Genomic DNA, 12,542 nt, shown 5'->3' on the forward strand with positions numbered 1-12,542 from the left:
TCATGATTCCAAAATATTTATAGAAAAATCATGTAGTAAACAGCGCTAAAGACAAAAAATATATGGCAAAATAATTTGTATTGGCTCTTAGTGAACGATTAAAAGCAGTGATTTTTGATAAAATTACCTATTTACCATTTTTAACAATAGACACCAACATGAAGATAAGCCAAATGTCTATCAACTCAAAAGATAACAAAAAAACATCACAGCAACAACACACAACAATAGCACACAACATAAGTTAATATAATATGTTTATAACATAACTTAAGTAAGATAACATTCATATTTAACAGAACATAAGTAACAACATTAAGCAAAATATTATTAGAATACATTATTATGTATTTTTTGACACTAAACACTATCGTGTAACCCTCTGTTATAAGTACATCACTTGGCTGGCAAAGTTGACAAATCTTACTCTACACATTTACAAAGTCACAGCACTTTGAAACAACATAATATAAACATATGTACCAACTTTAAACACAATAAATGTGTTTAAATAGGTATATAAGGTTAAATATATATACCTTATATACATATTTAAACACATTTTTAAAAACAATTATACAACACATTTTGACACATACACAAACAATAAAAAGCACTTTACATTTTTATAAAAACACATTGATAAAACAACTATAAAGCACTTATTACCACATACACATACATATCAAAAAAGCATAAATGCATACAATAAGCGTGTACAAACAAAAAATTTAAAAATGACACGAGAAAATTTAAAAAGATTCAAAATAAACAGAATATATGTTTACAAACAATACTCCTTACCTTTTCTTTTTTTTTCATAAGAACTGTAATCCTCATAACAAAATTTAACCTTTGTATATAATAACATGTGACATGTCATGTCAGTGTTGGCACAAAATTTTAATTTAATTTTTCTAAATTTTCTAAAAAAGAACAAAAATAGTTAATAGCATCACAGAAATTTCAATGTAGTAATAACCATATTATGGAAATAGCATTAGTAAAACCTTAAATAACATCCATACCCCTATTTTCCTTCTAAAAAATAAAATAATAAAACTGCTAAAAGAAAAGCTATAACAAACAAAATATAAACAACATAAAAAATTAAAATTCTTTCTCCTTTATCTAATAAAAATTTAAATCCTTTCTACTTTATCTAATAAAAATGTATATACAACTATTTTATATACTTACTTCAAATATAATATGATCTTAACAATGATTATTTATCTTAGTATGATTCTTTATTTAAAATGCCTAAACTAATAATTAAATTTCATAAGGAAAAAAGTTTCAACTCGCTTAAGAGATCTTTCTCCGATGACCGCGTTTCTTTTTTGGAAAAACATAACTTTATCTTTTATTTTCTAATTTACATTACATAAAAACTGTGAAATTTCTTTTGCTATTATTTGAAATTTTATAATAAAAAAAGTAAAATATTTGATCAATGATAAAGTGAAGATGCCAGCTTTATTTCCAGAGTAAATTGAATACTTTAATATTTTCTGCTGTTGAACATGCCATATATATTGAATATATGTATGTGTAAATATTTAATTTGTCTTTTTATTGTGGTTTTCTGTTTGTTTGACTCCTAATTGATTAGGTTTTATGGTTTCCTGATTTAGATAAATGTGTAAAAAAATTTATTGTTTAGTTTACCATTCACCATTTATACAACATACCATGATTTCTTTTTATTGTTTTAACAAATTCTTTACTTTAAATTATAGGATTTTTTCCATAACCTTCAACCAGTTACTGGGGGTGTTGGAATGCGCATGATGCAAAAAATGGGATGGCAGCAAGGGCGTCCTCTTGGTAAGAAGCAGGAAGGATTCCTGGCACCAATTGCAGTTGATATAAAAGTTGGAAGAGGAGGTTTGTATAGTGCGGATGAGCAACCTCAGTTCAATGTTTGGAATGGAAAATTGGTACCAAAAAGGCGTCCTCCAGCTCCTGTTGCAAATATAAATGGTGATTATGTTTTAAAGTTTAATTTGTTAAATATAATTCCAAGTTTTAAAAAAAATGTTTAAAATGTTTTAAAGTTTAAATTGTTGAATATAATTGCAAGTGTTAAAAAAAGTAATGTAGAGAGAGTGCAAGTATTAAAAAATGATTATGACATACTATTTTTTAATATTTTGCATCATATGTTAAGGTATGTGTTTTTTAATATATTTTTAGTATTATTTACTCTAATATTTATTACTTTAAAAGCTTGAAGTATTACAGCATAAATTAATGTTTTTGGTGGCTATTTTCTCTGAGATTTTCTTGTCCTTAACTTGACTCTGATTTATATTTTATCAATTTAGGACATTTTTCCTTTATTTTAACTTTTTTTTTTTTTTTTTGAGGAGAAAATTGAGTTAAAAACCCTTTCACACCACCAAAAGTGTGTGAGAGGGTTTTTAACTCAACGTTTTAGGTTTTTGACCCAGAGTGTATTCTCACACACTATTACCAATATACAATTAAAAGTAACTACAAGTTACTATAATATTTAATTTAATACTATAAAATTTAATACTAATATAATATATTTATTTTTATTTACTAATATAATATATAATTATTTTTATTTAATAAAATTTAATAAAAATTTATTAAGACGTTTTTTTTTTTTTTTTTTTTTTTTTTTTTTTTTTTTTTTTTTGAGGTGAAAATTTGCTTAATGTTGATAAAATTGCTTATGCAGATTACTCAGAAATATTCAAATTGAACTTGTGAATTTGGGAAATGCTTATTGGCTTGTTTATTTATTATTGTTGTGGTAGTTTAAGAACAATAATTTTATTAAACAATAAAGAGAATTATTTCAATATTAAATGTTGGAGAGGACTTTGTGTTGACAACTATTATTCTTTTATTTGCAAGTTTTGGAGTGAGATTTTGTTTTGACAACTATCTTTTACTTGCAGTACTTGCATGCATATGCTTACATATAAACTCAATTTATTTATCAGAATCTTCTGATAATTATTTTAAATTCTTTCATTAAGCAAGACCTTATCAGCTTTTTGTTGTTCAATATGTTTCCAAGTTCCCTTTTTTAAGTTGCTGATTATAAAATTGACAATACCTATATCTTTATTGTTATTTTTTTTTTATTATTACCCATATATCTTTATTGAGTTATGCTCACATAAAATAGTTTAAACATTCTTTATATGCTTAGTACTTAGGCTGCAGTTTACTGTAAAACTTTTTTTTTTGATTCTTATTTACTCCCAACAAAGCTGCAAGCAATCACTATTAAGTTGGGAGTTACTAAAAAAGAAAAGGAGTTATAGATCAAGGAAACGGTTGGCAGAACACTTAAAATGTTACAGGTTGTATGAGTTTGGAAAACATAAAGATGGGAGAGAATTCCAAGGGTTGAAGTGCAGGGAAAAAACTAGATGAATAAAAGTTTTCAGAGCATGCAGAGACAGATATGGTAAATGGTAAAGCTAGAATGAGTTTTAGTTAATGGAACTAGAGATAATAGCTCCTTTGAGCAGCGACCATGGTAGTATTTGTAGAAAAGAGAAAGAGGTGCAACTTTACGACGATTGGAAAGAGCCTCAAGCTTAGCAGATAGACCGGGTCCAACTACACTTACAATGTGTTTTTGGACCTTGTCTAGAAGAAAAAGAGCATCATTAGAAGAACCAGCCCAAATATGACAACAGTATTCCATACAGGGACAAATAAGAGATTTGTAGAGATAGCGAATGGAATCAGGAGAGAGAAAATGGTAAGCAACCTTAGCTGGTGCTAATTTAGCAATCAATTGTAGATATAGCTTCTATGAAAGGTCAGTAGTGAATGAAAATCCAAGAAGAGGTAAAGAAGAGGACTCAGGGAGAGGGTTGCTATTCATTAATATAGGAATGTTAACAGTACTGCGACAGTTGTTTGCAATAAATAAATGAGTTTTATTGGAGGTAAAATTTACAAGCTATTTTGATCCCCAATCTGTTACAGGATTGAGATCAGATTCAAAGATCGGCTGCCTGTTCTAAGCAATCAAAGAGAGAAGACTTTTTTTGTCAAGACAAGAGTATAAAATTGAGTCATCAGCAAAGAGAGCTACTTTAGATGTAAGGTTGTCGGGAAGATCATTAACATAGATAGAAAATAAAACAGGACCAAAGATGAAACCTTGAGGTACTCCAGAAGTTACTGGAAATGAAGAATAGTGTTGGCCTTTGAGGATGACTGTGAGGAGCCTTTGAGAGTGATGAGGATGAAAGTTCTTAAAAAGAAATGATAAGATCTCAAAAAAGATGCACTGTATGAAGCAAGCTTGTGGAGAAGACCAGCATGTCATCTTTGTTGAAAGCTTTAGATATTTCAAGAGCAATAGCTCTAATCTCTCGGCCTCCATCAAACGCTCTATAAAATCCTTCAGCCACAGCAGTTAGCATGTCAGCTGTAGAGTGAGAGGATTGAAAACAGGCTGGGACAGGAATGGCATGCAATCAAACGCTATTGTTGACCACGCAAATGATTTTTTTTTTTGTTAATAACTTGACTACGGCAGTTTAGATGTTTTGAAGATTTAAATATTTCAGAAATGCGCCGATAAAAATAAGTTAAGCTAAACAGTTCAGCTTAGCGTTTTTAAGTCTTTTTTTTTTTCAAGTCTGAAAATTATGGAAAAAAAATAAAAAAACTGAGAAAGAAAACAATTCCTGACAAAAAAGAAAATATATAAGCTTAAAAATAAAACTCAAAAAACTTGAACTCAAGCAAAATTTACTTTTTATTACTTTTTTAATTGTGGTTGAAATAAATTACTTTAAAACTTTTACTAATTACTTATAACGATTTAATAAAAGAACTAATTTTATTTAAATTGTTGTTTATTTTAAAAGTGAAATTTATATATATATATATATATATATATATATATATATATATATATATATATATATATATATATATATATATATATATGTTATTTTTTTATTCTGATTTACTCCCAACAAGGCTGCAAACAACCACAATTAAGTTAGAAGTTACTAGAAAAAAAGGATAGAGTTATAGAGCAAGGAAATGGTTGACAGAAGACTTAAATTATTATAAAAAAGAAATTAAATTATTGAAATAAAAAAAAAACAATATTTTTAAAGTGTATAAACATTTTTTGAAAAAGTCGCCGAAAAAAAAAATTTTTTTAATGTAGTCTTTTTAAAATACTAATTTTTAATAATTTCATTAGTAAGTCAAGTTTAAAAAAAAAAAGCTTTTAAACAATTCTTTGTAAAAAAATAGAAACAAAAAAAGCAATTAAATCATTCCATTACAATGGTAAGACTTTAATAAAACTTATTCATAATTTAAAGTATTTAAAAAAATTAATCTTATGAAAGATTTGGAAAAACAGTTTTAAATATTTAAATCTATCATAAAAAATACTTGCCGAGCAAGTATTTTTTATGATAAATTTAAACATTTGAAACTATTTTTCAATGTCTTTCTAAAAAAATTACATATTTAAGTTACACAAAATGCATTTGTTTTAAATGATCATTATACTTAATTTTATTAAATTTTATTTATATATTTAAATTTTATAAGCCTTCGCATAAAATACCACATAAGGAGCCCTATGTTATGACTTAGGGTTAATTACCAGGACTGAGAAAATTGCATAGCTCATTGCTTAGGAGGCCATGCTCTATCTATGAATGAGTCAAGTTCACTCTGAACCTAAATCATGCCAAAAGTAACTGTAAATTATTAAACATATTAAACAAAATATTATAAACCATCCCCAGCAGCTAACTGTTTTGATATATCTTTTACAAATATTCATGGTCTGTGAAGCAACCTTCTATCAGTTGAATCTTACCTATTGCAAAATTCACCAGACTTGCTTGCTCTTTGTGAGACTAATTTAAATTCTACTATTCCTTCTTCTTATGTCAGTGTTGGTGGGTACAATCCTTTGATTCGCAAAGACTTTGCATCTTTTGACCATTCTTTTATGTGCTTCAACTTAGCACCTCTTCACTTTATCACCTTTCTCTTTGTTCTTTATCGTTCTCCTTCTTCTTAAGACTGCACTCTTAGGTGTAATTTCTGATCAAAAAAAGGCCATGCTCTCTCTATCTCTTTACCCCTCTGCCAATATTGTTTTTATTGGTGACTTTAATGTTCATCACACTGAATGGCTTGGCTCTAAGGCCACTGACCCTGCTGGCACTATAGCCTATAATTTTTGCAATTCTAAATCTCTAACTCAGATAGTTAACTTTGTGACTGGTTTTCTTAACTCTCCTAATCATTTACCTTCACTCTTTGATTTATGCCTGGGGTCTGATCATAGGTTGTGGTCAGTTTCCCCTTTTTCTCCTTTAGGTGGTTCTGACCATGCAGTGATCTCTTTAAATCTTTCATCTCATACTTCCTTTTCGGATTCGGAAATAAACAAGCAGTAAACCCACAAAAATGTCAAGATAATTATAGTGAAATACTAACAATGTTGCAAATACTAAATCAAAATAAAGTAAACATCGAGGTAATCATAGTTTCGCCTGAACAAGTTATTGTTTTAGAAAAAATTAATAAACAACTTTTAAATGAAGATCCTGTTATTCACATTGATTTGACAAATCTGATACCATCACACAGACGATACACAAATCATATTAATGTCAAACAAAATAACCAGGAGTGGATGGACACAAGAAAAGGGAAAATAACAGGTAGTCGATTACCAGCATTGCTAGGAATATATGGACAGAAAAAATTTACAAATTATTGGAAGATGGTTAAGGAAGGATTAAATGAAAATGATATTTATAACACACAAAACATAAAAAAATTTTTGCGTGGTCATAAATATGAATTTATTGCACTTCAGCACTTTGCAAAGATGTCAAAATGTTTTTCTGAAATGTGTGGATTTTTCTATCACTCAGATGATTTAAATTATGGGGCAAGTCCAGATAGCCTTTGTGTCACATCAAATTATTTTGGAAATTGATAGAAATGACAGTCCATTGACCCATTTAAAAAACCAAATTTCTTTATTATTCAACTAAATAATTTAATGTCAGTTATCAAGGAAATATCAAATAGCACTTTGCATTCAAATCCAATAAAAAATTGGCAACATCATGAACATTCTTTGCTCACTACTCTTGGAAATAATGTTGTGGGGAAAATTCCTGATTTTAAAGAATTAAAACCACTTAGATCGTATATTAAAAAACTTGTAAAAACATCAACTTTTCTATTAAAATTAATATAAATGTTTAAAATTATGATAAAACAATAAAATATGTTTTTATATGGTTATATATATTCACAAAATATTATTAATTACAAGATTCTGCCTTTGGCTCGATGGGGCGCATTGTAAGGTTTACAACATGACATAATATTTTTCATTTTGAAGAAAGTAAGTCCATTCTTTGTACCGGCAACACCGCATTAAGAATTGACCAATCACGTACACATCCTATGAATCTCTCTACATGAATACGAGTAGAAGCTATATAAAAATTACCAGCTTCATCAGCTTGTGGGAACTGATGGCTTGATTTTTGAGATGGTCGATTCAGATACATTCCTTTTGAAGCGCATAAATCTTGAATTGAAAACCCTCTATCTCCCATAACTTCGTGTTCTTTCTCAACTAGTTCTAAAATATGAGATAGTTCTGTTAATTCATTATCTGTGATCGAACCAGGGTATATGTTTCCAAAAAGCAATCCTGACCCATGTGGAGAGATTCCAATTAAAGCTTTCCCTGTTGTACAGTTTTTATAACTTGAAAACATTAATGTGTTAAGATCATAATTGGTTGGTTGTTGAAACTTAAATTATGTAGCATCCACAACAGTATCGGTTTCACCATGGCCAGTTTTTTTAAAAACAGAAGGCATCATCAGGGAAGTATAAGTGCTTTTAAATTTATCTCTGAAAATATTGTGTCTAGAAACGCCCGCCATAAATCCAATAACACCAAGATGAAGTGCATGTCTGCACAATGTTAAAACTGAAAACAATTCGGTTTTGTTTTCAAGAAATCTGGTTCCTGTACCTTTGCAATCCGGATATTCAATTAAGTGGCAGTATGGTGGTACACAATTATAAAGGAGTTGAAATTGCAGGACAATTAAACCACATAAATATTTAAACTGCTTTGGTTTGTCTTTAAGTTTGGAATATTTAAACATTCTTTTTTCAAATTTGTCTAGTTCTTTTTTTTGAAATTTGATTTCTTACAGATAAAATTAAATATTTTTTATGTAACATATCGTTATTTACTTTGTTTTTGTTTTTTTTCTTTTTTAAGCTGTTTTATATAATTGTTTGCATTGTTTATTTTTTCTAAAAGAATTTTGTTAGCATCTGCTTCTTTTTTTAATTTAGAAAATAACTGTTGTTTTGTTGGTTTAAGTAATGATAAAGGAGATTTTGTAACATAAGAAGGTCGGTTTGTTGGTTTTTTACGAATAGGACAAGGTTTAGAAAAGGACTAAGCTTACGTTTTAACCCTTTCAAACGTCATACTAAGCTTACGTTTTAACCCTTTCAAATGTTTTTTATCAGCTTCAGTCGTTTTTCTTGATTTAGTTATTTTGGCCAGAGCATTTGCGTATTTTCGTTCCATTATAGCAATTTGGCTTGGTGGTGCAGCTATGTCTGGAATATCAGTGCATAACTCTCTTATTCCAGATGAAAAATGTTCACAACAAATGTCCCCATTTCTGAAATTCATTCCCTTTGTATTTAAAACTCGGATATATTCTTTCTGAATAGAAACATCTTTGGGAAGCCTGTAAAACTTTATACGTTCTCCGTTAGTAGTTTTGATTCTAAAGTTGTTAAAACATAATGCTTCGCCACAAAACCAGTTAACCATTTCTTTTAAGTGAAGCAATCAATATAATTTGATATCTAATAATGTTTAATATCTTTTTATTAAAATAAATAATAGTTACACATCGCTAACTTATTTTATTAGCATATTAAAAAAAATATTTGTTTTGATTTTTATATATATTTTTGACTCGATTGTATCAAGTACTACGCTATTTTTAGTAGTTTAATCGAGAGAAAAAAACTGAATATCGCTTTATCTAGAAATATATTATCTGATTGGCTCGAATTTTGTCCCTACAAACAATATTCACTTAGTTAAACCGCGTCGTATGAAAATTGCTAATAACGCAAGACTTGTATTGATAGATTTAGTTGATCATTACTTTAAAATCTATTTCGAAAATTTGCTTTTTTTTAATTTTAATTACATTTTTAAACAAAAATATATAAGTCTAAATTCATATTCTTCAATATTACTCTTTTACAAAATAATGTGTTGTGTCCACTATGGAAGAATTTTTTTTTTGTTGTTGTTGTTTTGTTTTTTTCATATTTTAGGAAAGCATACTGTATATGACTTTTGCAATCGTTTTTATATATAGGGAAGCATCCTGTATCTGCACTTGCCGAACTTTGTGTGAAAAGGAAATTAGGTATTCCTGATTATACTTGCGTTTTTGAACATGGCCTTGCACAAAACAAAAATTTTTTGATGAAAGTAACTGTTGCAAACGTTGATTACCAAGCTTCCGTGGCTTCACCTAATAAAAAGCACGCCAAGGCAAATGCTGCAATCGTTGCTTTAAGAGCGATGGGTGAAACTGTTGAGTAGATTTTTTTTTGCATGTGTATATATTTGTAAATAATTTATATTATTGATTCTAAAGATTTTTATAAGTTATTTATATTCCGCTATTAAGTTTTTTTAAATTTTGGTGTTTCGTTTCTCGTATTATGAGCTTTTCGTCGTTTTTAATTTTTTTTTCTGACATTAAAAATATAGATTACTTGAAATTTACCCACGCCAATTATAATTAAATAGCAGCCTCCTCAATGAAAATAATGATGCATTAAAAATTTCCTCATTGAGGAAAAACAATGGTTTTGCCTCTAATTTTTAACTTACGTTATTGTACTGTTATCTTCAATTGCATGTCTGAAATAAAAACTCTGTTGTCAGCAAACTCTGAATGCTGAACAAAATCACTGAAACACAAAAGCCACTGAAAGTGACTGATTCCATCGTTACGTGAGTTACTTTTGAACAATAGTCAAACTCATAGACCGGTAGTTCATGCTTCAGCATAATGCTTTGTGAAATAGCAATTTATCGCAAAATATTATTTAAACCGCACAACAAAAAATATTCAAAAACTTCTAAAAAGTTGAACGTTTCTTATCTCAAATATGCAACTTGTTATTAAAGATGCCGCTTAACTAAACCATGAAGTGGATTTGGGGAAAAGATTTTAATAGCGGATTAAATTAAGGGGTATACTCCCCCATAAATTAAAAAAAAAAAAATGATTTAGATAATTAAATATATGGGGATTTCAAAAATTAATAATTTTACCTAAAAATGTCTATAAATACCAAAACTCTTTGTTTTTGAGAGTTGGGTACAAAAAAAAGAAAATTTGGTACTCCTAAAAAAATCACTTGTAAAACAAAACAACGTATTGATTTCACAAGTTATAAGCATTTTTGACTTCATGTTAGACTTGTTAACAATTTATTTTTGGTATATCAAGACTAAGTTCGCTTTTGTTGATTTGTAGCTCATTTTTTGTCGCATTTTCTTGCCAAAAATTGTATACTTTTTAGTTTTCAAACATAGTTAAAGCTGATAGAATTAAAGTAAGAACTAAGCGAGCAGGCAAAAGAAAGAAGATTTTTAATAGAAAAGTTTTACGTAGCAGTGTGAGTGTAAATAATGTAAATTTTCCATCTTTAAGTGTAAATATCGAGTTACCTGTAAATAGTCAAACTGACATCTTCGATACGCCAAGCTCTTCTCTTCGCAAAGTTGAGGCAGTCATTAGCTCAACATCAAAAAATTATACCATTACTAAAAACAAAGTTCTGACAGGATATATAATTATTGATTGTTCGATTTTGTCTGATGTTATTAGCGTTATGAGCTGTTCAACTTATTTCCAAACGACTTTAGCAATCATTGAAAACAAAAGCAAAAAGCAAGGACTTGCATGTGAACTTTCTATTATTTGTTTAAAGTGTAAATATCAAAATGATTTTTACACTTCTAAGTTGATTAATAAAAAAGGAAACTTTGATATAAGCAATCGAACAGTATATACAATGAGGACTCTTGGAATAGGACATTCCGGAATTAAACGGTTTACAACCCTCATGAACATGCCAAAACCAATGACTCCAAAAAACTATGACAAACTTGTTTTAAAAATTACTAATATTACTGAGAAAGTTGCACAGGAAACAATGACTGATGCTGTATCTGATATAAGACTACAGTGTCAAGACATTAATGAGATTCTTGATGTTGGTGTATCATGTGATGGCACATGGCAGCGTAGGGGATTTTCATCATTGAATGGTGTATTTGCAGCACTTTCAATAGACAGTGGAAAAGTTTTAGATGTTGAGGTGATGAGTCGAATATGCAGAGGGTGCTTCTTAAATCAAAAACTTTCTAAAAAAGACCTTACTGCTTATGCTGAGTGGAGAAAGTCCCACATTTCTAAAATGAATTTTGTTGGTTCTGCAGGTGGAATGGAGTGTGAAGGAGCCAGTCGAATTTTCCAGCAATCAATTAAAAAACATAAGTTGCAGTACATTAATTTTTTAGGTGATGGAGATAGCAAAAGTTACAATAGTGTCAAGGATGTTTATCCTTATATTAAAGTAAATAAATTAGAATGTGTTGGACACTATCAGAAGCGTGTTGGAACCAGACTCCGTAAATTGAAAAAAAAAGTTAGGGGACTGGGCGGTCGTGGTAGATTGACAGATGCAACAATTGATCAACTACAAAACTTCTTTGGTGTGGCAATTAGACAAAATACTGGTAATTTAGATGCCATGAAATCAGCAGCACTTGCTACCTTTTTCACGTTGCATCATCAAAAGAAAATAATTGGCACTATCCACATTGTCCAACAGGTGTAAGTAGCTGGTGTAAATTTAACAGAGACAAAGCAAATAGCACTAACACCTACAAGCCAGGACCTGGTCTACCTTTAGAGGTTGTATACAAGATCAGACCTGTGTTTGAAGAGCTCACAAAAGAAGATGAGCTTAAAAAATGTCTGCATGGTAAAACACAAAATGCAAATGAGTCTTTCCATGGGAAAATTTGGGATCGCATACCAAAAACAAAATATGTTCGCTGACTTTGCTGAAGTTTGGTGTTTATGATACTGTTGCGTTGCCAATTTTAACATTGGGATGAAGTCTTCAATCCTAATATATGAAAAACTGAACGTGGTTCCAGGTTTTTATACACTAAACGGTTCTAACGACATAAAAAAAACACGCATTAAATGGTGGATCTATAAACTAAAACCCGATAACAAGTTGCATTGTCAAAAGTTAAGGGCTAAACAACTGAAGAAAAGTGACAAAACCTCTGAAAAAGAAAGTAAAACATATGAAGCAGGAGGTTTTTAATATTAAATATAGTCCAATATATAATGTTACGTATATTTGTAGATCTTTATTCT

General features: G+C 29.2%; 2 protein-coding genes across 2 annotated transcripts in view; both read left to right on the forward strand.

Moving 5' to 3' along the window:
* LOC100204973 (protein SON) overlaps window positions 1–9,771 on the forward strand; it is a 36,351-nt gene extending 26,580 nt beyond the window's left edge. The window contains exons 6-7 of the mRNA XM_065792082.1: window positions 1,743–1,986; window positions 9,444–9,771. Coding sequence (XP_065648154.1) covers window positions 1,743–1,986; window positions 9,444–9,673 — 474 coding nt within the window. The 3' untranslated portion in view covers window positions 9,674–9,771. The remainder of the gene's footprint in view (window positions 1–1,742; window positions 1,987–9,443) is intronic.
* A 649-nt stretch (window positions 9,772–10,420) lies between these two features.
* LOC136078392 (uncharacterized) lies at window positions 10,421–12,212 on the forward strand. The gene is made up of 3 exons (XM_065794163.1): window positions 10,421–10,445; window positions 10,679–11,933; window positions 12,011–12,212. Exons 1-3 carry the CDS (start codon window positions 10,421–10,423, stop codon window positions 12,210–12,212), a joined length of 1,482 nt encoding a protein of 493 aa, XP_065650235.1.
* Window positions 12,213–12,542: the final 330 nt, after the last annotated feature.

Source organism: Hydra vulgaris, chromosome 03 (genome assembly GCF_038396675.1).
Source record: "Hydra vulgaris chromosome 03, alternate assembly HydraT2T_AEP".
NCBI classification, from domain to species: domain Eukaryota; kingdom Metazoa; phylum Cnidaria; class Hydrozoa; order Anthoathecata; family Hydridae; genus Hydra; species Hydra vulgaris.

Excerpts from the sequence above, each read along its gene's own strand:
- LOC136078392 (XM_065794163.1), top strand. The coding sequence starts at position 10,421 with ATGTCTATAAATACCAAAACTCTTT. Across the intron at positions 10,446-10,678 it reads TATAAATACCAAAACTCTTT|TTAAAGCTGATAGAATTAAA; the intron begins GTTTTTGAGAGT and ends TTTCAAACATAG. Across the intron at positions 11,934-12,010 it reads GCACTTGCTACCTTTTTCAC|AGACAAAGCAAATAGCACTA; the intron begins GTTGCATCATCA and ends TAAATTTAACAG.